Source organism: Styela clava, chromosome 1, assembly GCF_964204865.1.
Source record: "Styela clava chromosome 1, kaStyClav1.hap1.2, whole genome shotgun sequence".
Lineage (NCBI taxonomy): Eukaryota > Metazoa > Chordata > Ascidiacea > Stolidobranchia > Styelidae > Styela > Styela clava.
In genome coordinates this window covers 23,470,617-23,497,384 of record NC_135250.1, presented here as the reverse complement: position 1 = coordinate 23,497,384, position 26,768 = coordinate 23,470,617, and the positions used below count along the sequence as shown (strand labels likewise).

At 32.4% G+C, this 26,768-nt stretch overlaps 2 protein-coding genes across 2 annotated transcripts; both read right to left on the bottom strand.

The window, feature by feature from the left end:
- Positions 1-3: 3 nt before the first annotated feature.
- LOC120325486 (protein mono-ADP-ribosyltransferase PARP14-like) lies at positions 4-19,775 on the bottom strand. The gene is made up of 23 exons (XM_078114024.1): positions 19,750-19,775; positions 18,801-18,951; positions 17,913-18,039; positions 16,781-16,986; positions 15,409-15,664; positions 14,604-14,836; positions 13,506-13,658; positions 13,135-13,247; positions 12,467-12,683; positions 11,800-12,009; positions 10,969-11,073; positions 9,991-10,175; positions 8,346-8,499; positions 6,432-6,657; positions 5,868-6,101; positions 5,022-5,228; positions 4,621-4,724; positions 3,752-3,903; positions 3,294-3,489; positions 2,837-3,005; positions 2,561-2,694; positions 1,875-2,052; positions 4-1,541 (listed from the first exon to the last, which is right to left on the bottom strand). Exons 1-23 carry the CDS (start codon positions 19,773-19,775, stop codon positions 1,261-1,263), a joined length of 4,017 nt encoding a protein of 1,338 aa, XP_077970150.1. The 3' UTR covers positions 4-1,260.
- Positions 18,813-26,768, bottom strand: LOC144422247 (uncharacterized). Its single transcript, XM_078112240.1, has 13 exons — positions 26,539-26,768; positions 25,753-25,839; positions 25,333-25,516; positions 24,892-25,043; positions 24,455-24,561; positions 23,910-24,045; positions 23,338-23,405; positions 22,621-22,795; positions 21,880-22,035; positions 21,246-21,442; positions 20,145-20,338; positions 19,750-19,870; positions 18,813-18,951 (listed from the first exon to the last, which is right to left on the bottom strand). Exons 1-12 carry the CDS (start codon positions 26,693-26,695, stop codon positions 19,777-19,779), a joined length of 1,707 nt encoding a protein of 568 aa, XP_077968366.1. The 5' UTR covers positions 26,696-26,768; the 3' UTR covers positions 18,813-18,951; positions 19,750-19,776.

The window sequence follows — 26,768 nt, the reverse complement described above, 5'->3', positions numbered from 1 at the left end:
TTCTGCTATATGTATATATTGAATGCAATATTTCGTAAGGATGTTAGGAATAATAATACAGCATTAATTGAAGAGCATATAAAAGAAAATTCCACCAGGTTGTACAGTACCATGGTTTAAGAACTTTGTCCGAATATTGAAGAAAATCAGTGGACGGACAGATAATTCGTAAAAACGTGATTCGTAAAAATCTGAACTTGAATATAGCAAAAAAGCACATTTAACTCGGCAGCAAAAATACGAACATTACAAAAGTTCATGAAATTAGAGTAACGTTAGGTTATAATCAAAAGCAGTTCAATGAAAACAAAGTTGACTTATGGATTGTCCCGCTAAGCATAGTTCTGTTGCAAAAAAACACTCTTATTCTTCAACTACAAACACAGTCGAGAGGATAAATAGGCACAAAAGTTACAAAAATACCAAAGGCTATCACTCCATTGTTTTAAATTTTTTCATTTAGGTCTCTTTTTGTCACCATTTATTTGTCCATAGCTATCTTGTCTAAATATACCAAATACTAGGACATTAATCAAAGTATAACGGTAATTTACACGTTCAATTCACTATACTATTCAAATATTATTTTTCTGTTAACCATTTCTTTCAGATATTACAATTATCCTTATTTGAAAGAAACTTGGCAGTGCATCAGAAATATTAAAATTCAGGTAATTTGAAAGATTTTATAAAATTACAACAAAACAGAAACGTCGAATAGATACTATAGATTCTGCTGGGCAGCGCATACAGCAAATACAATTATAGGCGATTAAAAGTTAATTCTATAAGGCAGTGCATACAACAAATACAATTATAGGCAATTAAAATTCAATTCTGATGGGCATTGCGTACAACAAATACTAGCATATTAGATATAGTGCAATATAATATATAACAATAATAAGCTTATCAACCACGTACATTTATATGTGTCGGTGATTTCTAGGAAAAATTGCCCTTCAAAAGATAAAATTTTTTGAATTGACCAATTTTATGTAACCAAGGCCTCCACACATATTTACAGAAAATGACTAACCGTAAGGTATCAGGAAATGATAGCTAAGAAATTTAAAACAGGATTATTTGTGATTCTTGATAGAGTGCCTCTTTGCTGTTGGTATAAAAAATCCTTTGATTGTTTTCTCTCTCGAATATTATGTCAATTAGCATCAATGTTTTGAAATTTTCTGTTCAGGTAACTAAATACAGGTATCATCTACTTTATAGGAAAACAGTTTAAGGTAAAACAAAAGCTAATCATACATAGGTAATGCGATAAGTAGGATAAGCACTTGCATCCTTAAAAACCACAAAGATGGTAGGATTCATCACGTTATCTACAACACTATCATACAAATCATTCTTCAAATTGCTTCGTCTTTGTGGAAGTGCAACAATATTTTGATTTCCTTGGCAATAATCTCCAGTTATAACATCCACGAGAAACATTCTTCGATTGCCAGATTGGTTTGGTGCTGCGTACCCATGGGAATAATTAGCAGTCGTTGCAAAATAAACACCTCGTCCATACATTGTTGCTATGAAAATTAAATACATGTGTTTAGGTTTCAGTATCACATACCCTGTATATTAATTAAGAACAATTTCAACGTTTTTACATGCATCACTTCTTCGTTTTTCATAAGCATTGTGAACAGAGTATTTCTGTACAGAAATAAGGCAACTCCAGATCACGAAGTACTAAATCGTTACATACTTCTTGTACCAAGATGAATATGATAAAAAAAACTATGTAGTACAGTAACTACGTCACATGCATATTTTTCAAAATCTACCTAAGCTTTAGTATTAACTACCCTTTTCAAAAGGTAAGAAAGAAATTATATCTTGAGAAAGCTACATTATTTTACCATTTTTTCCAGCGTGACTTCTATCAAACCCATTAGAAATAATTTGATCATCATATATAGTGCCATTAAACAATTGTTCTTCGATTGGTTTTCCAAGATTCGCTCCATGTTTTTCCGTAACTTCTGCCTTCTTTGCAACATATTGTTTGTACAGGGACAGATTTTGTATTCTTTCAATCTTAAATTAGAGCATTGGAATAATATCTAATGAGTCACAGGCTAGGTTTGAAAAGCTCCTAAATACAAGATAGTAATGAAGGCTGATAACAATCTTGGCGGACTCAATTCCATTTACTCCATTTACTCAAATCAACACATTTTGAATCTTGAATTGGGAAACGTTTCAAATACCCAGCCTAGATTTACAACTGGTTTCCTATATAAGCTTTCTATCATCTTTATTTTATCCAGAATCATGATAGCATTAAGTCATTAATTCTAAAACATTTTGATGACATCATTGCAGAAAAAAATGGATATCATAAAACCCAAAGAAATTTTTGAAATAAATGAAAGTTTTTAGCGTAAAATAAAATCTTCAACCTCTAAATTTTCAAAGCAATAGATTGTTAATGTAGAAAGCAATTTTTTCAAAACGAAAAAAGACTAACAAGAACAACATCAACGTAATAACAAAACTATCCATATGTACCTTTCATGTCCAAAAATTACAAAATTTAACTCACAGAGACAATAGTTTGATGAAATTGCCCAGCGCTTATGAACTTTGCTAAGACATTTTGATATTCTTGAGAGCCTGGTGTTAAAACTACTTCCAAACTTTGTTTTCCGGACATGTCATCCCAAAAAGTAGGAATATCTAAAGAGTGAAGCATTTAACAATGATAGGAATGCATTTAATGTGGTCAAATTACCATGAACAAATATTTTGTAGGTGAATAAGAAAAAACTTAGAAAAGTGCCAATTTTGAAAGAACATTCACAATTCAAAAAATATTTACCACTGACACTTTTTTCTTTTACTCTTCGTCGAATATCTGGCGGGTTTCTACCTTGTGGGTCATTATCAAGTTTAGAGAGGTCGATGGTTGTTTGGATCACTTTGACTCCATCAAATTCAGATACTTGGACTTTGTTTAATGTTGGGTTAGTACTGTCTCCATTACGTTTCTGTTGTCACAGCAAATAAAACTCATCACAAGTGATTTGATATAAATTATAGAGTAACATACTCTCAACTATGTTGACTTGAATAATTAATTACATTGAGGTTTGAATTATCCACATCTTATGGTGGCATGTTATATTGAATTGATAATTTCATCACACTTTCACAGGCTACTTGGTTTAAAGTGAGTTTTTTATGAACCTGCTTCGGGCAGATTGTATGAAAAAATATTATAAAATTCAGGATTTAAAAATACTTAATTTGAAATACACAAAACTACTGAAAAAAACCTTGAATGCTATTTCCAATTTATGCACAGCACGCATCGGAAAATCTTTCCATGCACCAGCTTGATCTTTTCGTTGCCAAAAGACAAAAGCAGCAAACGTCTCCGCAGCTGCAAATTCTCTTAAAATATCTTTAATTGCTTCGTGAGCATTGACCACATTTTTGGTAAGACCATCCAATATCAGTCTTTTCGTATACCTTATTAAAAAGGAAAGAATTTTCATATTTTTCCTAAGACATAGAAAGTCAATGGGACACTCTAGCTAGATAATGATCGGCTAATCAGCTGTTGTTAACATTGGTATAGTGGAAAGAGTCATATGTGACAATATGTTATATTAAAAATGTGACAATTGAAAGAATTGTCACACATTATTATCCCTAACAAAATAATACTCCATGTTTCAAACTAATTCATAGATTCAATGTTCCAGTACAGATTGTATGAACAAAAACAAACATGTCCGAATCATCCGTGATTTCAATCTTTTCGCTTCTTCCGATCTCCAAGATTTCAAACCATTCCCATTTACCTAATCTACCAATAACATCATCAACGATAGCTTGTTTTTGAGTTATCTTTTGAATGTCATTGTTGATAGAATCGATAGCCTGCAAACAATTGATACTGATTAATCTATGGAATTTTGAAATGTGCGAATATTTTTGATACAATGGACCAGCAAAAATTTCAGACCTATCAATTAAAAACAAATGTCATTCTGAAAATAAATAAGGGAAGTCATCATAAGGCCTTTGTAAGGTGATTCATGTTATCATCGTTGGTTTGTTGTACTATAGCAGGGGTGGCTAACACATTGACCAGTCGATCGCCACGTCTCGAGTAATCAATCACGTCTGATGTTGTGTGGATTTAATAACATATCCTAAAAAATTGTCTTTAAAAAGAAGAAATATGGTAGATATGCAGATCAGTATTTGAGTGTTGGCCAATTCAATATACATATTATTATATACCTAATGAAAGTTTTGCCGCTGCCAAAGGTTAAGAATAAATGTGCTGATTATCGTGCGAGTGATCGATTATTGACCCTACCCACCATACTTTCAAGCAAAATTTGACTACAAAAAAAGAGGAGCTGTTTAATCCAACACCTTCTTCAACAGAAGGTTACTAGCCCTTTGACAGCAATTTGTGGAGTTATCTTCATATTCAGTACTCATTTGTTTTTGCGTATAACATTATTATCAATCAGTGGCGAGCTGTTTTGAAGATTTCTGTCGATCACGATCAAAAGCAGGTTGGCCACCCCTGTACTATAGCAAAGAATTTAAATACAAAAATTTATTTAATAAGAAACCCTATACCTCTTCTATATATTCTTTGTTCGTTGAGTAAAGATATAAAGGAAAAGAATTATCTTTGTATTGGATGTCTTCATCTGCAGTTCCACTGCCAGAGGAGAAGAAACCTGCCAAATTGAACCATTTAGTTAACTGCAGTCTATTTTTTGCAAACCCTCAATCTTTCAATGAATTTTGTAACGAACCTAAACAACAGAAATACATGATTACTATTATCAATATTTCAAAAATTTTAAATTACAACAATGATTATATGTTATGAATATGATATCAGATGTTTGAAAGAACAATAAAAATGCACTAATGCCTTGCTAGTGATTTCTAACAGAGAAGTGAAACTGGTCGTCAACTTTGTCTCCCAGTTTGTTGAATAAATAAAAAAAAAAGGTTGTGCCATAATTTACTTTTCCCAAAGTCACGTAATTTTGACAAAAATCCCTTCTTCGCAGTTTCAATCAAAATCGTATCTTTAAAATCTTTCAACATTTTTTTATCGAAGATTACAACTTTCACAGATGATGGATGTCTGGAATTTGGATACGACTTCACAAACGACTCGATTGAGTCTCGCATGATCGATCCTATAGTCGAACAATCCATATGAAGATTTCCTGAACAGATAAGTATGTTGATGAGAAGACATACCAGTACATTGAACAGTTTGTAATAACTTGCAGTCTACATATGCATGTACCTCGAGATTTTTCAAGGAATATTACCATAAATAGGGCTCCAGAAAATTGAGAAATAAATTTTTAATGCAGTCCGTATATGAACACATATCTAGAATCTACAATTTTTTATGTACTGAATATTATGATAATTAAGGCCTTATAAAAATTGAGAAACAACTAACCCTAGATCTGACATTCAAAACCAGCACAAAAGAGAGCGCCAAATTTGAACGCCTTGATGACTTTCTCGTCCTTGAAGATACAAATTTCAATACTATGCATATGCAATGTGTATGTGGCCCTTAAAATGAATCTCTTAATTGTTGGCACATACACACACTACATTTAAAACTATAATTTTGTTAAAAACTGTACTAAAATCAGTGAATGTTTCACATAAGTATTTACCTACGCTTCCTTTAATACATTTGGAATATTGGAATGTTTAACTGACTTAATAATTGGGAGATCTGTAACCAAACAAGATTTCTGCATGTGTCAAGGCAACCCACTGGGGCCCCTTAATTTTCTGTTTTACATAGCAAGTCGTAATTAACGATGTAATAAAAATCATACCTGTTCCAAAAGCAGGAAGCGAAACCGATGACAATCCTAATTTTCCGACTTCGATTAAAGCCCGAATTATTTTTTTCTGAAGATCTTTCTGATTGCTAGGCATCACCAAGTGGATGATCTTTTTACAAGGAAGGTTTCCTCCAGAAGTTACAACATAATCTCCCCCAGTTTGATCCCACGCCTCATTTTGAATTGAGTTACCACCCACATTCAAAATTTGGGTTGAAACCATACCTGGTAAATTATTATTTGTCAGACTTGTTCAATATTTAATGAGATTGATTGGGAAAAATAACCAACCCCAAAAAATTCCAAAACGTTTCAATTTATTTTAATAAAAAGTTATGAAATGTAAACTACACTGAATATTATTTGTAACCTGTACTAATACAATTGTGATTTGCAAAAGTCCAAATATCAAAAATATAAAAGATGATCCAGTAGATGGTACCCCCAAAAAAGTGCAGCAGATTTCCAGTATTAGTACTACGAATATTTACAGACATCAATAAATTAAAAAACTTCTATACTATATCTTAAAAATTATTAACATTATATATTCACCCTGGGAAAGATCAAATTTTTGATCCGTGCTGTTAACTATTACATCAGTATCTTGTTCAGTGATGTCGCCTTTAATTACTGATACTTTCAATGACCCATATCGAGTTGTTTCATCATCAATTTTTTTGATAATGATATCATCATTTTTCGATTCTTCAGAAGCAGTAGGAGTGAAAGATGGATTTCCACTGGAATTTAATCCTGTTTTGAACTCAGCATTGAAAGCCTAAATATTTGTTTCAGAAAAAATGATATTTAGTAATGTTTTCTGAAAATATCTAAATGATGGACCCTAGTCTATTGTGTGTCAAACTGCAATTCTTTCAAATGCATATGTAGCAGTTGCAACAGAAATGTGTTAAAGATATAGTGTCAGATGATAAGAACAACACCACTTTCCATGGATTAGTAATGAGCCTTATGGATTGCAGTCTAACTTCTACCGCTGAAACAAAATATGACAACACCAGAAAACTTTGAGATAAAAAGCTTATTATATTATCATTTATTAAATTATCAATCAATATTATATTTCAGTGTCATTTAAGATTGAAATTGAATAAATACTATTCACTCTTGTCTTATTTTACTTTCAAATTGTTCCTCACCAATCTAAGCATTGATTGGCGTTTTAATGTTGATATGACTTCTTTATTGCCTTCTATGGGCCCATAATCTTATTTTTAATTACATTTTTACGCATTATTTCCATGAATGCGATAATATTTCGAATTACATCTGAAATGAGCTTGACTAATATCTGTGGTTCTAATTTTTCCAACATTACTTCTACGGATAAATATAAATTAAATGTTGATTCATTGTTTCATCATGATTTGAGATTTGAATTTAAACAAAATTTATTTATTGCTATATTTAAACTGCATGATTGTTCATTTCTTGCCATTGTTATAAACTGCTTGTCTGAGGAAGTCTGACTTTGGTCGGACGAAACGTTACAGAAATACATTTGAGGGAGTGTGCAGCTGGACTCTTTAATTGGATAGAATAGAAGGTTTTTGCTGCTGTTTTTTGGTTACTCCACGATGATTAGAATCAAAGATAAAGAACAGAAATATTTTAATAGAAAATGACTGTGAAAAAATTGCTGAATACGCAGCCGCAGGGTGTTTCACATACACAACTGTTCAGTTCCGCTTTTTTAATCGTTTGTGCGAATCTGTTTATGGAATGTCATGGTAATCAGTGAAACTTTGTTTGTTTGTTTTAGACGTTACACAACTATAGCGTTATATTTGGTGTTTCGAAAGTTATGTCACGGATATCTGTAGGCCCTTTTAATGTAGCTGGGATAGTGACATTCATTAGTGAATATGACATTAGAATTGTTCTTATCAATTAATGTTACTATATCTTCTCGTATTGTTATAGATATATAAAATCGACATGATTTTCTGAAACATGTTAACTAGTGAGTTCAACCCAAAGAAGAATGTGTTCTTCAAATTTGAAACTGCACTGGTTATTTCCATGCCTAATGTTCACTAATACAAGGGCGAGGGCCAGCACCCGATCCACGATTAGGGCATGTTATGGGCTTTCTTGTTCCGTAGATTGAATATGAAAAATCCTATCTTAATGTTGGGGTTGAAATAAATACACTTTATAATATAGAAATCAGTCTTCTTCAACCTAGATTGCACGGAAACCTAGTATTTCTTAAAACGCTTATTGGGGTTTTGTGAGAGTGAGAGTATGAATAGACTGTCCGAATTGTGTAATATTCTCCAAATTGTGAAACAGCATAATTTGCTAAGAACAAAAATCTTAACTAGCGTAAGTAGTGTGGATATGTGCATGAGTATTGCATAGGTAAGTCAAATAGCATACCAAGAGTTCCACGAGAAAACGCCGATTTAAATCACAAACACCACATTGGATTATTATACTAACCGATATAACAGCTCGATTTCCAGAATAAAGCACAATGAAAACCTGCTTTAAATTATTTCCTTGAAATTGAGATATTTCTTGTCTCATCCATTGGGCAATAAGATTTGGAGGATGGCTGTATCCTCCTGTAGCAATAGCTGAAAAAGCAATGGACCTAAAAACAAGATTACAATAGTTTCAACAATTCACAATGTTGTGAATTAAAAAGTTAAATGATAATCTAGTAATTGATATACGGTGTATCTATCTACCTGTCCTGCTTACTAAAAAAGGTCCATTTCCTTAAAACTGTAGCTAATTGTCTAGAACGGTGATTTTCAACGAAGTTTTTATTACTATGCATTATATGTGTAAACCATGGTTACCTTCATTACAGGCTATCACCCGACTCAACCAAATATTCGAAAAATTATTTCAGATTTCCAATACATTTTGGACAACTACAATAGACTAAAAAAATTTTCCAAAAACCACCTAGATTATATTATCGTAAATTCTCTTTTGGCAGATTAGTTGGAACAAAATGAGGATCAGATAGTACCCGTAAGAAAAAAATCCAGAATCTTTTCAATGTGGCAGAAAGTCACGCAGTACTTTTGAAGAGGTAAGAAAAATAGAATAATGCCACAGAAGATGAATATTAACGAAGTTTGATAGAATTATAAATCTGTCATTCATTGTTTAAATCATTTCCTGTGCTTAATGTTTTTCAGATAATTGAATCATACAAGGTCAAGTATGTCATCAACAGAGGAATAATCCACCAACTTATAATTTACACAGTTTCATTTCTATAAACACCTATATGGCCTCATGGGCTGAAAAGGGTTCAAAAAATAGAGTTTTAATGTAAATGCAACTTTTTTATATTCTCATTACTACGAATTACAATGAAGATGCATGAAAATTGATTATTTTGCATTGGTTTGCTAGTCTTAAGATAGCGTGCAAATGCGTTAGTCGTGTGCAGATCGCTGATTTGCAACTTTCATTGTTGATAAAAACTGCTTGCAAATATAAGTACTGCCAAACATAGCAAGTATGCGACGTGAGTGTGCAATTAATTATGCAAACCTTTTTTCGGACACACTGTCTGACCTAAAATCATTTATTTACTCACAATAAATATACCAAATACAATTATTGAATTTTAAGTATAACAATAGAATAAAATTTGATAAATGATGAAACTTACTCATAGTTGACATCGTACTATTTTAGGTTTTTGTGAAAAAATATCAACCATTATGCGGTCGAATAAATCTGCTCCTGTCACGTGTTGGACCCCTGGTCTAAAAGATAGTCTTCTGTGTAGTAAAAACATAATAACATTCATCATGCAACAGCGAAATTGCAACCCCAACAATGTTACAAGCTGCTACATGCTTAATTAACGGCAACAGTTGATTAGGTGAGAGTAGAAAATTTATATAGAACAGAAAAGTGTGAACTTCTTATTTGCAAAATTAAGCCTCAATGCAGGTAAAATGAACTCCCAAGCAGTAAATTTATAACTGGTTAAGAAACGTTTGGCTCAACAGCTTTTTCAGAATGGAGGTGATTGGCCAATTAAAATGATGAGAAGAAAGTTCCAATGTGCAGTTAGTTACTTGATTAATCATTCGTAAAGCATATCAAGTCTTACTTGAATCTGGACATCTCAGCTTTTTGTAAACTTTTCGACACAACTGATTGTATAATTCCTTGCGAATTCCTCTGATTATAATTTGTCACAAGTGCATGATATAATTTTCTACATGGTAGCGATCCTCCATCAGTTTCCAGAACATCTCCGACATTGAATGGTCGCAGTAGATTTGCACATTGTTGCTACAAAGATATATAATTGCAATAAATCAAACATAAGTAAGTGAAGGTGAAAAATAAATACATGGTAGGATAGCTTAGTATATGTCTCTAAGCCTAGAGTAATGCCATGTATGTGAGGGTGTGTTAATGTGAGGATAATTGATAGGTTACTCTAGAACAGACATGGACAAAGTGCGCCCGCGGGCCAAATCCAGCCGCTCGGTAATTCAATCTGGCCCGCCTGATGTTGCCACAACCAAAATCAAATGTTTGATGCTTTAGCTAAAATAACTCAAGGAATTTGTTGACGATTGTGGTTATATTTAGTTTTGGCCAAGACTTGTCGTTTTCTACCTTCGCTTTGTAATACTGTAAATATTGTTCATAAATGTAACTTTTACGTCACACTTTCATGCCCCACCAGTCTAAGTAGACAGAATTTTTAGCCCTTTGTTTCAAAACCAGGCCCACCTCTGCTCTAGAAACTAACATCCTTTAAGTTTTGATCTTTTTTGATCAAGAGTGTTTATAGCCATTGACTGCGAATTCTGTTCATTGACAGCAATGTTTTAGTAAAAGATATCTTTGAGTAAAACGCTTTGAATTAGTGAAGTTTGCTACCATGAAACTCTCAATCGACCAAATTGATTCTTGAGCTTCAAGTCGACCATAATTTATTGGTGCACAGAGCAACACCATAATTCTGTGGAATTTCTAATATTATTTGTGAACTATCTCCAATTTTTTATCTTAACCAGGTATAAAACTTCACACAGAAATACAAAATTTCATATAAAACACAAGAATTGCATACTATTATGTTTGCTCCAGCTTTTTGACCAAGTAATTTTGACACAGCTCCAGCCTTCGCAATATTATTCACATTCTGTGTATCTGTTACATTGACGATAACATCGGCCTGAAAATAAAACCATACAAGTTGTGAAAAAAATATGTTTTTCAGTCTACCTATGTTGGTCTGAGTTTCATATTCATCACAGGGGACAAAACAAGTGAGATAACGTAATCACTTGATACATCAAAGAAAAACTTAAACCCATATCTGTAATCTAAAAAAATCTGTGGCATTGGAAAAAAATAGATTAATCATACAACCAATCCCCACAACAATTTTGTATTCCATAAGAGAAATACTGCCTCATTTTTATTGATATTGTTTTTTTGCAAAAAATAGTTCATAAATGTGGTTTTAAATATGAGCAGGCTTGGTCAAAATTTCAAATTGAGCCCAACCGAGGCTTGGGAATGCCAAATTTTTATACAATATTTTTTGTCAATTTAGCACTTGAGAACAAAGAAATTTTTTTATTGTTAGAACCAGGTCTTGTTCGCTTCAGGTAGAATAATACACGCCGTATTAATTCTCACCAATAACTGGAAAGTGAAATACCTAAAAATATGATGTGATAAGTACTACGCGGTATGTCCAAGGGTTAGTTAACAGCTGTATTTTCCTTTCCCCTGAATCAGCAAAACCAAAATGTTCTAAATCAATCACTTTATCTGGTGGTAGTTGTTTTAGTTTTGAATTACCCATATCAGGCATAAACAGGGAGTACTGCATTGCACCAAGCAATTTTTACACTAAAGCTGAAACACAAAATATTGTTAACAATATAGCTACATGCTGTGTTGATATATCCCCAACAATGACGCTAATTCTACAGCAAGAAGTTTGCACTGTTGAGCCAGAAGCTTGATTGATCTGTTGAGATCTTGAAGGTTGAGACAAAAATCTTGAAGGTTGCAAAAGCATTTCTTTGGGTCGGTATTTCTTAACAGCTTTTACAAAGGCGTCCAGTACTGCTTGATTGTCGAGTTCAACAAAATCAACCTTTAATTTGTGGAAATAAAAAAAAAATTCGGACTTGAATTGGCAGTGTCCAAGCATTTATTTATATGCTAATATAAGGTCATTACTGAATTAAATGTCATATAAAACTCACTTGGCTCGAAAGGTGGTGCTTCATGACAAGCATTAGAAACAACACACCTAATCAACTTCAGCGAGTTTAGAGGTTTGAATTTAGCGGAAGATAAATATATGTGAAACAATATGGAAACATTACATTAATGGAAACATTAATACATGCACCACTGGTCAGTTATGTCTGCCATTAAGTTTATATAACTGAATCTAATAACTGGTTAAGTATCAGTCGAGCATTAGACATAAATTGAAAACAGACAAAAAACAAAGTTTTACAAATAATTAAGCAATTTTACCAGCTTTCGTTTCCCCAAAAATTAATATGAAAATTCTATCCCACTGTTTTTCGTGGGGCATTTACCTGCTTAACACTTGAATTCGGAGTTTCATTGAAATAATCAACAACAGCATCCAAAATAAGTGGAATGCAGACACTGATGTTTCCTCCGAAGACGCCACAACTTATAGCAGGTATTGCTACTGATTTTAATCCAGCAGTTCCAACACATTTCAGACTTCGTAACACGCAGGCTTTCAGAAGAAGTTTGGGATCTGATCTGCTGGAGATTGAATTCCATCTGGAAAAACAAAACATCTCATTTGTATATGAATAAAAACTGACTATAGAATCAGGAAGGCAAACAAAACAAAGTTTAAAGCGTACAGAATTTAAATTTCATTCATTTCATACAAATTGCAAATGAGCTAAACAATCTGAATAAATCAAGTATCTCAATATATTGAATGAAAAAAACAATTTTTTTTATACATATCATAAGGTAATTGTTGAAAAATACCAATTGCAAATACCAAAAAATTGTTTCCGAATACCAAATAGTCGAATGAGAAATATTTTTAATATAAAACAGTCCAGAATATCAGAGGTCGACACTCCCTTTGAAAATAATAGAAACATTGAAAAGTCGGTAACATAGCGTTTTTGCTGATTGTTTTTGTCACCGTATTCATTTTTTTATGACTTTATTTTATTGAACACATTTTGGTAAATTTTTGTTCTCGAGGTTTTACCTCTTTATTGTAGACAGAGAAAAAATCAATGCTCGAATAAATGGCCATGAAACCTGTGCTTTGCAATGAAACTGGGAACTGAGTTCCATGAAATTGTCAGTGAACCAGTGTTTCTGTAAATTAGAAAAGTGTTCCCAAAAATTAAAATTGAACAGCTTTTTTATAATGTGCTTGCATAGAAAAAAATACAAATGAAAGTATAACCCTTCAAGCAGCTTTATTCATCTCAAGTACTCAATATTCGAAGTAATTTTTCTCCTGTCAACAATAAAGAGGAAAAACCTCAACAACAACCAAATTGACCTTAATGTGTTCAATGAAATAGAGTCATGAAATATAAAAACTAAATACTAACCTAGTTCCTTGATAACCCCAGAAACCCCTCCAGGAAGAAGTGCAAGTTCAGGATTTGAAGCGTTTACTATTACATCACACTTATGTTTGATAATATTTGTCTTCCATACTTTCAGTTTGACAGAAGTTTTTGCCAAAGTTACTGAAATCAGTTCTTGTTCTTTAAAATCCTGTAAAAGAGATTGTTTTGATTGACAACGAGATATTAAGTTAGTTTTCCATTTATATGATAATGCCATATGTCTCGGGATTAATAGGGCACTAAATATCTTGAAATTTGTTTACCATTGCTTGTCAACTGGGGCCCCCGAAAACCCAAAAAAATATTTGAAAGAGGAGAGGCTTTGTGTACATCATTGTATCAGTTCATAGTTTCTCAAACCAAGCTACACAGTTGTTCTTGCAGGACAAGAGCAAAGGCCTTCACTATGTACTATGTGCAATTAATATGCAATAATTTTAAAGTAAATTAACAGTGATTTGTTTACTTTTTCTATCGTAACACTTTAAATCTTTCGCTTTTGTTTGTTGACCCTTTATTACTTATCGATCTTAAGATCGGTAAGTATATTGATAGGTATTTGTATGTATGTCTGTCTGTCTGTCTGTGTGTGTGTCTGTTAGATGCACGCGATATCTCACGAAAGCGAGATTGAATCTGCTCTAGATTTTGCATGTGCATTCATCTTATCTCGGACCAGAAGCCTATTGATTTTGGGCGAATTATGTCGTATAATTAGCGAGTTATCAATCAATTATTGATATAGTGATCTAGATTTTTGTAAAGCGAGAGAATTTTGAAACCCGCCGAGTGTGTGTGTGCGATGCGCAGTGCGCAAGTTACAAGAGCGGATGAATCGAAACTGCAGTTTCTGTTTTGGGGGATCCCCTAACTATCGATCGATAAGTCTTCGGTTTCCAACCGATATTCTCGTTTTTAAACTTTATTTACAAACAAAATAACTGGCGTAATTGTGACAAAAGCAAAAATTGGTATGTTCATGATAGAGCAGGGTGAAATAATAGCTGTGGAGAACCATTGAATTAAAAGATGCACGAGCCCAATTGACTTAAAATTTAAGTATGGGTATAAAATAAATTTAAGTATAACTTACTACAGATGAGGATATTGGAACTATCGGTTCCAAAAACAAATTCTTCTTATTATATTCAATCCATTCTGCACATTCTTTTGACATGGTAAGAATGATGCAATTATTAACTCGTCCTGTTTGTTCGAGAAATTTTCTGCCTTCTTCTCCCTGATAATATTCTTTAATTCCGGGTTCATCCAAAGTATGCGTCATTTCAATGATTGTATTGCGTAACTTTCTAAAATCAGTATGAACTGAAAGAAAAATAAGGTTGAATATCTAACAAGATATTAACTGTTAAAAAATCTTTCCATATCAATGATGTAAGTATATGGACTACTTATGTTTCAGAATCTTTTATGAAACGCTCATTCACACCTTTCATCTTGAATAAGGTCCTGTACAAGTACCAACAATTCAATGATATGAGAAGATGTGCTATTTTAGGAAGGACTGAAATCTGCCTGGAATGGCAAAGTCTACTAAATCTCTTAATCCCTGGGTGAGGTGGCAAGTTTGGGATTTGAATCATGATGTGTAAATTATATCAATAATTGAACACTTGCTGTTCCACGAACGTATATACAAGTAATTTGGCACATACCATTCGATGCTACAAACGTATCTATGGGCTTTCAAAAGAGAAAAAGTAAAAAAAAGAATAAAAGTTCAGGTTTAGGTGTTCACAAACAATTTTCTCTCATCTCTTGTTGCAGTGCAATTAGTATGCAGTCTTTACTAAAATCAAAAATTACTGAAATCAAAATAGTTACTATACCTTCTATGTAATTTTGTAGCTAAAACCAAAATGTTATAAAAGTCTTACCATCATCTAATGCCCTCATTTTTCCTGTTGCAAAAACTCCGCCCCCTCCTTCAGGAGTCAATCCACACTTTATTTCTCTCCTTTCACAAGCTTCAGGAGTAAACAGAGGAGATCTTTCTATGACAAAACGCGCACTACCATATGGCAATTGCAGAAAATATCGTTTGATCGCATTGTTGTCAAGAAATTTGTTTATTTCAACTTTCAGCATTTTGACTTTTGATCTGATTCCAACCATCAGGATTTCTTCATTTGGCTAAAAAATGACCCAAAAAGCTTTAAAAATATATACAAGTTCAATGTCATTTAACAGTAATAACAATATATTTTGAGACAATCATGATAGCCTTTGATGTTTCAAGCAAACAGCACCAAAAAGCAACTTCTTTTACAAATTTACTACAATAATATTATAAATGATATTGAAAATATATACATAGCTTACATATATCTGTTTGCATTATCGAAGTTATCATTGATTTGTTATAACAAACTAAAGATAAAAACTAATGATAAAAAATAGGGATTCGAAGAGTATATGTGCTCAAAAATAAGAACTACCGGTAGTTCCCTCTAATTTCATAACAATATTATTATTGTGGTACATTATAGCGTAATTAGTTACACTGTGATTTTATCACCATGATTCTTTTTTGATTTATATGAACAAAAACACCTAAGTATTTTACTCTAAATTCTGAAGTCTGCTTTAACCTTTCCATTCCATACCATTCCAAACATCTCAAGAAGTGTGGATTAGTGTGATGTATTTTCATTGTGATGGAATTACCCTACCGAAATCACCATAATGAAATTACTATGGTGAAATTATCAGATCCCCAGATAGGAGTTTACTTTGAAGGATATTAAAATAATTTTAAATTAACAAGCTCTCTTATGATACAATTTGCAGAGATGAGGTAAAACAATCCAAATATCATAAACCTACTTGGGGGCTCCCGAAGTATGCGAACCAAGATGGTGGACATCGGAATGTAATATGTGTACTAGGTTAGAGTTAGGCCATAATTTTATGTATAAATACTACGGGAGGCTCTTGGCTAGTCTTCGAACTGATAATAGGACTAAAATAAGAGAAATTGGAAAAAACTTATCGCCTAACCCTAACCTGTTACGTTCCGATGTCCGCCATCTTGGTTCGCATACTTCGGGAGCACCCCTACTTGAGTATGTATCTAAATATTAGTACACTGCACCTACTGATGGGACGAAGATGGGGGAACATAATTGAAGACAGACCAGAATTGAATACAGAATAGTAAGGTAAGTGTGATAAGGATGTGGTAAATTCAAACTATGGTGTATATTTGCTGGCTTGTTCTATTCCTAGGTAATAAATAATATATGCAACCTTGATATAAATTCCACATGCATTATCTCGTCGTAAATCTTGATGAAATTCTTTCCAAGCAGGAGATTTTACAACGTTAGCTCTTGGTTCATCAGTCCGTATCGTTTCAATAACAATATATTCCTTGATCAGATTGATTCCTTGTTTGAAGTCATTAATTGTTCCGACTCTGAGACAAGGTTCTTCACCATCTAAGCCAATCATAGCTAGAAAAAAAGAGAAATTGTAGAGACTCTTTAGAAAAGAAATATGGGTGTAATTATAGGAAGGAAATTCAGTGCAAATTAAAGAAAAGTGATATTTTATTTGACACCTACTCGCCTTTTACTCCAAACAAGACTCTCACATGCATACTGCCACTGATGCCTCACAATATGATAGACGCTATCATTTAAAATTGATTTGCAGGAAAGAATTTTATATGATTGACGCTATCATTTAAAATTGATTTGCAGGAAAGAATTTTCATATTCATTTATGGGTGCTCCCGAAGTATTTGTACCAAGAATGCGCACAACCTGAACATAGTATGTGTACCAAGTTAGGGTTCAGGTTGTGCGTCATCTTGGTATGAATACTTCCGAAATGCCCATTTTTGTGGGGAAGAAAAGTGAAAAATGATGTAATCAAATGGTCTCAGTTTCAGATTCGAGTCGAAGAATCCATGCATTTTTAAAATTCAAATTAAATTACGAGTCCACGTCATTTTTTACTGAGTCCAATAGGCGTAAATCATGCTTGTTTTATCAATTAATGTTCCTGTTATGTATTCTCACTTTCATAAATCTCAGTACAAACCATTTAAAGTTGAAAATCCAAGACTCAATGCTGGGAAAACATACACGGATACTACTTGTATATAGCCTATTATAAAATCTCACAATAAAATATTTTGAAGTCAAGTCAAAATTACAACCCGAATCATGACTCCCTGTTGGACCTTTTTCCTACTCTGAGTTAGAATCAGAGTAGACCGTAAATTTTACCCGACTCCGCAGACCTCGCCAAGCCACAAGTTACAGACACCAGATGAACACAATGATACGATTTGAAACTTGTAGCTCTGATAATAAACAGACAAACAGTATTGAATCCCAATTTGCTTCTAGTTGGTTAGCATAAGTATGTCTACCTATTATATTTTTTTCCCTCAACTGATTTTGAATTAGTTTGGTTATCACTTCAGATCCTGACATTGACTCAGATAAATATCTGACAACACTTTCTTCCAAACCATTCAATCGTTTTTTTTCAATGGTCTGAAAAGAGAATAAAAACATTTGGAAATTCCCAAAATTTGATTATTTGCATGTAATAAAAGTTTAATAATCAACAAATTTTAATATTTGTGTTTCGATCAGTATATCTATTGAACGTGCTAATGTATTCTAGACCAAAGGTTTTCAACCAGAGGGAATCTAACCTGCTTTAGGGTCGTTGATATATTTTGCAAGCCCATTGTATTTATTGTAATTCACTCAGGTCATACAGGTAAAGATAGTGTAAGGAGGGTAAATTTTACTTCTGAAATTTGCCAAGGGGTAAACTATGGAATAAAGGTCCCTCCCTGATTTCAAGGATTTGGATGTTTTACCATTGTCATGATCAATCTGAACTGGTAACTGTACAAAACTATAATTTATCAAAAAGCATATTAAAACGCTGTTTTGTGTGATAACAATTATGGAATTATAGAATTTTTTATATATATATGGGGTAGAAGGGAGAAGACTTAATTTCTTGGAAGACGCTTATTCCCGCCTCTCACAAATTGTGTAGCCTGCGGCACCAACACAGTTAAGTCGAATTCGTTGAATGCTGGGGGAAGGACATTGTAGGACATTGTGCCAACATGTTCGCTGAACCACATTACCCCACGATTTATAGCAAACCAGTTAATCCTTCCTGGTATACAGATTGGATGATGAGTCCAGAACTCCCCTTGCAAATCACACAAAGGCTTATTTTTAGTAAATTATTCAATGAAAACTGAAATAATAGTACAAGATTAGTCACATACATTTAACCTAGTCAAAGCATCAATCTGAAAAGCGGAAAGTGCAGACTCGGGTCCTGTCAATATAATTTTTTGTTGTTTTATGTCACATTTTATCTGCACGTTTTTGTGCTTTATTCTCAGTTGTTCAACAATTCCACAGTTCACCATAACTCTGAAATAATAAGATTCACCTTAATAAACATATTCAGTCATTAGCAAGTTCATAGTTAGTAAATTTCCTGAAACAAGTCAAAATATTGTCCCATAGTAATCCGAATGGCACAATGTAAATCAAATTCTAATATATACAAGCTTGTATGAAAGTTAATTGAACACCTTGCTTTTTTGCAAGGGCAAGCATGACCCTGAAAGTTAATTCAACCTCATCCAGGGTCTCGAATAAATTGGTTAATCATCATTACCAAGAGAAAATTGATGACTGCAAGCGGTGTTTAAAGAAAAAAAATCGCTTGCTATTTGAAAATCAACTTCAAACGTTTCGAAAATTTAGGGTAGACAGATAGATAAACCAAATATAATATGGTGGCCTTCTAAAACAAAATAACTTCTTAGGTGTAATTGTGTATTCATAAAGATAGGATAGAACGGGATTTACATATCTATTCTATGGAGACGGCAAGGAGTCTAGCAATCCTGTCGCACAGATTGAAGAAGGCTCTGTGGTTAGCACATATGTAACAGGCTAACTATTCCCCCCTATCTGATATTGACTGGGTCGAGTACAGGCGTTGGTTCGGCATATCATTAAGTTGTCTTACTGATTTTCTACCCTCTCAAGATAAATATAAAAATTCTATCTTATTCTATTATCTGATTGAAGAAAAAAAACATTTTAGAAAAAGTTCATTTCATTAATAAAATGTTGTTTTTGTATGAATTAAAGCATTTGTATAAATTAAACTATCCATCAGCCCTTTTTATAACAGATGAAAAATCTACGGTAACTCACCCAAATTGATCGTTATTGACTGACATTTCAGTCATACTTGAATTCACATATGATATCCATCATATGATCAACTGATGACTTAATTCCAGTTATTTCAACAACTGGTTCGTTCTGCATCCAACTGTAAAAGAAAACACAAAGTTGATTGTCTTGATAATTAGATGTTTAATTAAAATACCTTATTTTTTTGAAACTAAAGGACACTATCCAATTTTCAGTATTCAAAGATGGAAAAAGTCGCTCAAAGGCCATTACTTTCATTTCATTTCCATATACAAATGCGTGTCTGTATCCGTCACTAATAACCAGTTAGTTATTGCAAGATATCATCAATACTTCTGGCTTCTAACAGAACATTAAACTATCCAGATAAAAGAATAAAAACGCTTTCTCACCAAACAATTAAATCACCATTGTCAACGTTTCCAGTATATTTCTCATCAATTTCAGAAAATAACTTATAAGAACGAGCATTTTGTAGTTTTGATCTTTCGAATGTATGAGATGATGATGTATATTCCACCAAAAAATCCTCAAAAACTTTTTGACACCTTACGTTAAAATCATTTTGTGTCTCTCTTTTCTTTTTCTGTATAAAGCAGAATATAATTAAAATCGGGCATGCTAATGAATAGTTTTAAACAAAAGTTACAACAATAATAAAGATGACAAAAAACATGAAATATGTAATACTATTTTACCATAATTCAAATGGAGACAGACGAGAAATCACACAAAATGCAAATGAAAAAAATCTGATTTCATAAACTGAACTCAGATAAGCCCATTTAATTATATATCAAATCATATAATCAAATTATTTTTATAAAACTCGTTCTATTTATTAATCCCATAAAAGGCATAGTTTTAGGTGACATTAATATTTACAGCAATTGGCTTTTGCAATCGCAATTGACTTTTGAGTATCTTATGGAGAATGAACACTGATTTTTGTGTCGACACCTTTTACAATAAAAACTGATAAATTGAAATGATGTTCTCTTTTTCAATTTGCAATTTCAGTGCAGTTATATTTCAAAAGGTTCCAGTACAAGAGTCGTGAGTAAAGTTGAGTCATGAGTCATCCAAGTCTCGAGTCAAGTATGAATCTCAGCTATTCTACAAGTTTCGAGCAGAATCAATGAAGTCAAATCAAGCCAGTGCAGTTCCTAGGCATAGGCTGAGTTCCAGTTATAGTCAATTAGATGAATGCAGGTGAACAAATATGAGTGAGATGACACATAGAATCCCATATTTCAATAAGCCAATGTTAATTTTTTAGGTCAATTAATACATTGACTACTTCTACATGGTCCCAACAAATGAATTTTCAATTTAGAACATTAAGATATTCAGTAAATCCTATTTCATCAATATTGTTTCAAACACTTGATAAAAATTATATACAAGTCCGGCATCAGTTTTTTGTCTTGTTGACCCAACTCACTTTGAAGATGAGACAGTAGCTTGAGTCTCTTTTCAACACCAATAGTTACCTGATTTGATGTGAACACAAACGTCATAATCTGATCTTGTTGTTGTGGTCTGAATTCAACAGTTGCCAGACATTTGTAAGCATTCTTCAATTTTGAAATATGCTTTTGACTTCCAGTTATAAACTTGATGATCTTCTCATCACAATTTGGCTTCAATTCGAAAGGTTCCAATCTGACATCAGGTTGCGGGACTGGTTCTGAAAAGTATTATTTGTTATTTTTTAACTTAAAATAGTTATAACAGTATTATTTCTGATATGACACAGGAAAGAGCAACATTACCAACTGACAATTAGAGAAAAGCATACATTATTTCACAGAAATTTATTTTTCTTCGAGTTTAGGTCCTGGGGTCAAATTGAAAATTATCTTCAATATGTCAGGTCAAAATTATCGTTAACCAGAAAACAGGAGTCAAAGCCCTTTTGTGAAAAGCAAAAGTTTGCAGCTAGAGTCGAAGTAAATTTTTCTCTACTATAAAGACCTTTTCAGTATAATGTAATGGTAAAATACCATCATAACTGATACACGATATTATCAATTCACATAATGTACATAAACATCATAAATCAGGTTTTTCATTAATAGAATTTATTGGATTAAATAAAAAATAATATACGAATTAATGTAAAACCTGGTTTCTTTTCAGGTGTTGGTTTGAAATTATCCAATATATTCAAATGATCGTTTGCAAGAGAATGATGATATAGTTCAACTTCAACTGGTTTCTTATTGATAATAATTGGATGATCACAAGGAACATGAAATTTTTTAAAAATTCGCTCAGCATCTATAAAAAATGGAGTTCGGTATGTGAAAAGTTGAAAAAGTAATTTTGCATGATTTCCGGAATTCTACTTTTGAACTTGCTTTAAATTCAATGCCATGGAGTTTTTTATTATCAAAAAATGTTGCTTGCTTTTTCTTTGGCAGTATTGTCTTGGCAGCATTGACTCCTCGACAGGGTTGCATAACAAAAATTAATATCTGAATATGGACACATGTTTTTCTTTTGTTAGTAATCAATTTTTGGAACTCAAGAACTTTACACTTGGAGTAATGCTAAATAACATTAAATATTCATTCTGCAAATTTTCTAGTTTAAAACAGTGTCTCCATAACCATAATTCAGAAATGTGTTTAAGGTAGAATTTTGGTAAATTCTTGTGCTATTTAGTTGCTTAGCACCAATTAGCATGACAGAAATCTTTTCAAGTCAACTTAATATTGTGTACTTCTATAATTTTTGGCTGAGTTGTTGAGCATTGGGTTTGTTTAACAAAAGATCTTTAACTTATGGCAGCAACATAGTTAGATCCGAGGCCTACACAATATTTGATCAATTTCATTAAGTTAAAATAGAACAGCGAAGTACCTGTGTGCAGTGCAAAATATACCAAAGCCTTGTTGTCTTTCAATCTATCAATCCTGGTGACAGGACCACCACCAGTACGTTTTTTGCTTTCGAATATTAACCTTATTTTACTATTTGTTGCGTCAGCCGGAATGTCGAATACTTTTAAACAATCTGTTCTCAGCAAAGGTGTGACCTGATCGGAAAATTATTAATTTGCTTATATTAAAAATCTGTAAACAGAAAACAGCTGTCTAACTTAAATAGGAATGTATTGTAACAAGATATTAACAATAGGTTATGGATAGGTACAGATAACATATAATTTTTGGCACTCCCGTAGTATGTGACCAGGATGGCGCACAACCTGATATCCTTAACCTGGTACACATACTATGTTCAGGTTGTGCGCCATCTTGGTGCACACACTAAAGGAGCACCTAATGTTTAACACAATCTGATAAGATTTTTGCATTTATTCCGGGGGAGAGGAAAGTTAATAAAATGGTTTAATCGTGTGTCAAACAAACCACGGCCTCTATGTTGGGTATCAAGAGAGTTGATTGTTGAAAATAGTATTGTTGAGTATGCCAAACGACCTATATGATTTAAATTTGGATAAACAAATATTCGTTGATACTGGTACCAAGATTACTAAATTTTTATAAAACATACAATAAACACGTATCAGAATGTGGCAATATCGTCATATATTTTTTTCAGTGTATAACAACATACTTTAAGTGAATTTCCTTCCAATTTTTTTGCTTTTATATTTCGAAGAAGATTTTCAGTTTCTGATACATCTGAAAATGTGAGATATGCTACATGTAAAATAAATTAAAAAATTAAATTTTTGTGCACTCAAATTAAGTTGATTAATTTTTTTAACGATAATAAGTATAGCAGAATGCTGAAAATGATTTTTTTTTGAATTACCAATAATACTGTTTTTTGAAAAATCAGCCAGGCGACTTGTAAATTACAACTGGAAGTTCACAATGAACAAGGCCTTAGACATGTATCCATAAAGAAAACTATGATTCGAATCACAGTTTAGTTGAACCTACCTTTCTCGGGTCTTGTGATCATAGTCGGCATTGTTATGCAAACGAACTACTTATTTGATCCTATGTAATCTCTCGAAATCGCGAGATTTATGTTTTGTACTAGTTTTAATATTTCTATTTTGAATCAAAAATTGTGTGAAATTGGTGTACTCTTTGCGACCCCCAGTTTGGGAAGACCTGGTTTAACCAACCCACTGTTACAAATAATTAGAAAAATTTGTTTAAACAAGTTGTATGTACCGTATTCATTTCCATATTCAATTCTGTAAACACCAGGTAAATCAGTTTTCACGCAGTTGCGTGGTGCAGTTTCATTCACAGAACAGCTTTCCAAATACAATACTAATGTATCCATAGTTATTTGGGCTCCAACACCCTGAAATAACAGAAAATTGATAGAATTTAGTATACAAATGTTTTATATGACGCTTATTCACTCCCTCTACAAGCAGCCACTGATATCTAATGACATGAAAGGAGCCACTCTTGTTTTGAAAGAACCGCAAGGCCATTGTGGAGCCCATATTAATAATATGTCGACATTTTAATCTGATATCTCAGGCTATTTAAATAGCATTCCCTTTTTCTTTTTTCTAACTCTCAAAAGTTTTATATGTAGCACAAAAATGATGAGCTGATACACAAAACATGAAAAAACTATAATACGTCGCATCAAGAAAATTTGCAAGGATTACTAAAGTGGATACCAAATTGGTAATTGAGAGCAGTGAACAATGAGGAAAATTAGGTAGAACCATGTTTAGCAATATACACACAAGGCTTACCTTCAACACAAAGATATTTTCAAAATATGAAGGAATTAATTTTGGGTAGATTATGATTTCCCCACCATCAAACTTTTGATCGTTCTTCTTAAGACAAGCTTCACAATCTGCGAAAAGCAATTTAATACTACTATATTATACTGTACTGATTAAACATATATATGCTGAGATGTTCGGAATTCAATATGCCAAGTTAAACCATTTTTAAGAGAATATACTAAAAGCAAGAACACACATTCACTCAGGAGTAGGCTCATTTTTGAGAAAGGTTTAGGACAAACAGTGAAATGCCAGTCGCCACTGAGATTATTTATGGTGGCAAATATTTGGGCACTCTTATGGTACAATAATCATGCAAATAGCTCTTCTAAACAATTGAGTATTCCTAATATGGGCAATGATATATAAAATAAATGTGAGTAATAGCAACGTTATACCTATAGGATCATCAAATACATTGAGAAGTCCATCGATCATTTTAATGATGCAAAACACAGGTCCCCCATTCGATCGTTTCTTTGATTCAAAATGCATTGTCACTTTTTGAATATGGGTCGTTGATGTATCAATACCCTGAACCAATACACATCTGTGGAATAAGGCATATCATCAGCATTGCTTACCCATTTTATTACACCATTGGCAAGAATGAAAGCATTGGATTTAAATATGACTCTAAAATCAAAACTACATTGCTCAAATTTTTATACATGATATAATATGAAAAATGAATGCATGATAAATAGTTTTTTTTTTTTTTTCATTTCTCAAAGCTTTTACTTTTGTGTTGAAAATCTTTTGTCTACCTTGAAATTTGCCATTTTGCAGGACTTTTTTCATAACAAAATATTTTACATTTGAGTGAAACATTATTCTACCTTGACCCTCCATCAGCAGGTAACACCGGTAAACTGCTCCAATAATATGCATTTTCATACAAATCCTTCTGAGTCATTAAATCAAGAATGTTAGTCCTCAGAACTTTCTTAGCAGGAGGTTTGGTGTGTTTTTGATAGGATGTTGAACTTGAATGTAAATTCTCTGTGGCTCCAAAAGAGTCACCTAATAAAATATTGATTATAGAAAGATGTAATTTTTGTAGCGATCAATTAATTTTAAAATTTTCAGTATATAGATATCATAATGAAAAGAAGCATTCCAAGATAATGCATTAGAATTCCGTTGCTTAAAATGTTCAAATCCTAATAAAACTGAGAATAGAAATGAATTGAGAGAATTATAGCTCTTATCCCATGTCTAAAATATTCTGATGGTTGGAAAATTCTATAATCTCCTACCTTTGCCAGTGTTCATGACACGTAGAATATAAGTTGAATTTCCAAATTCAATATCATTTACGTTTGATCTATGAAACTGTTGTAAATCTGAAAGAAAAAAAAATTGAAAATTATACCATCAACTTGTTGTATTACATGAATTAAATTGCTGTTTTAAAAATAAATCTGATGTTTAAAATATTTCTACAGTAGGGAGTAGGAGTAAATGATAGAATCATTATAACGTTTGATGTATGAATTATAGTAACTTTTGAGCAATCATAAATAATCCAAATGCTTATATTCAAGTTCAAAATATTGAAATAAATTTAGATGGCAGTTTCTTCATATAATTGTGGCTTATACGTAATAGAAACCATCTAGAAACTAGCGCAGAGATTTTGCTTTTTTCACTATACAATATTTTTTACGCAGTGCAAGAGACATAATGGTCAAAATGTTTTAAAATTCAAGTATTATTTATTTTCTTCCTTTTACCATGTAGTTATTGTGAGTAGAGTACAAATGTATGAGTATAAATTTTGTCAAATTGATTATTTTTGTATTTGCCCAATTGAGATAAAATCATGACAATATATCACGAACGATAGCTTTAAAATAAATTACAATAAAAAAATATATATTTTCAGTGGAACACATCAGATGATAAGCAAAATGAATTGTGCAAATGACCCAATTGCAATATAAAAGATCCATAACAGGTTGGAACTGTTTTTCAATGAAATGCTACAGGAATTTGAGAAATAATGTAAACATGTAACAATAAACAATAAAAGTTTATCATACCTCTTGGATTTTTGAATAAAAAAGTGACAGAGCCATCTTTATTTTTTGTCACATTTTCAACAATACTTGATTCGACCTGTTTTTCAATAAACAGTTTTAGCTTAATTACATTCAGTGCTGGAGGAAATCCAAAAATTGTGACAGATCTATTCTCCATTGCATTTGACTCTTCAATACATGTCTATCCGAAAGTAAGACAGATTATTGGATAATGCACTATCAAAGGAATG

What these genes read in the sequence shown, in the direction of transcription:
- LOC120325486 (XM_078114024.1), bottom strand. Translation starts at nt 19,775, where the DNA reads ATGTCAGTCAATAACGATCAATTTGG. An exon ending in GAGGGAAAAAAATATAATAG is followed by an intron (nt 16,987 to 17,912) that starts GTAGACATACTT and finishes CTTTTTTTCTAG; the next exon opens with CTATGATTGGCTTAGATGGT. An exon ending in TTCCAATATCCTCATCTGTA is followed by an intron (nt 13,659 to 14,603) that starts GTAAGTTATACT and finishes TCTCTTTTACAG; the next exon opens with GATTTTAAAGAACAAGAACT.
- LOC144422247 (XM_078112240.1), bottom strand. Translation starts at nt 26,695, where the DNA reads ATGGAGAATAGATCTGTCACAATTTTTGGATTTCCTCCAGCACTGAAT. An exon ending in TTTATTCAAAAATCCAAGAG is followed by an intron (nt 25,840 to 26,538) that starts GTATGATAAACT and finishes TTTTTCTTTCAG; the next exon opens with ATTTACAACAGTTTCATAGA. An exon ending in AATGGTGATTTAATTGTTTG is followed by an intron (nt 19,871 to 20,144) that starts GTGAGAAAGCGT and finishes TTTCTTTTACAG; the next exon opens with TTGGATGCAGAACGAACCAG.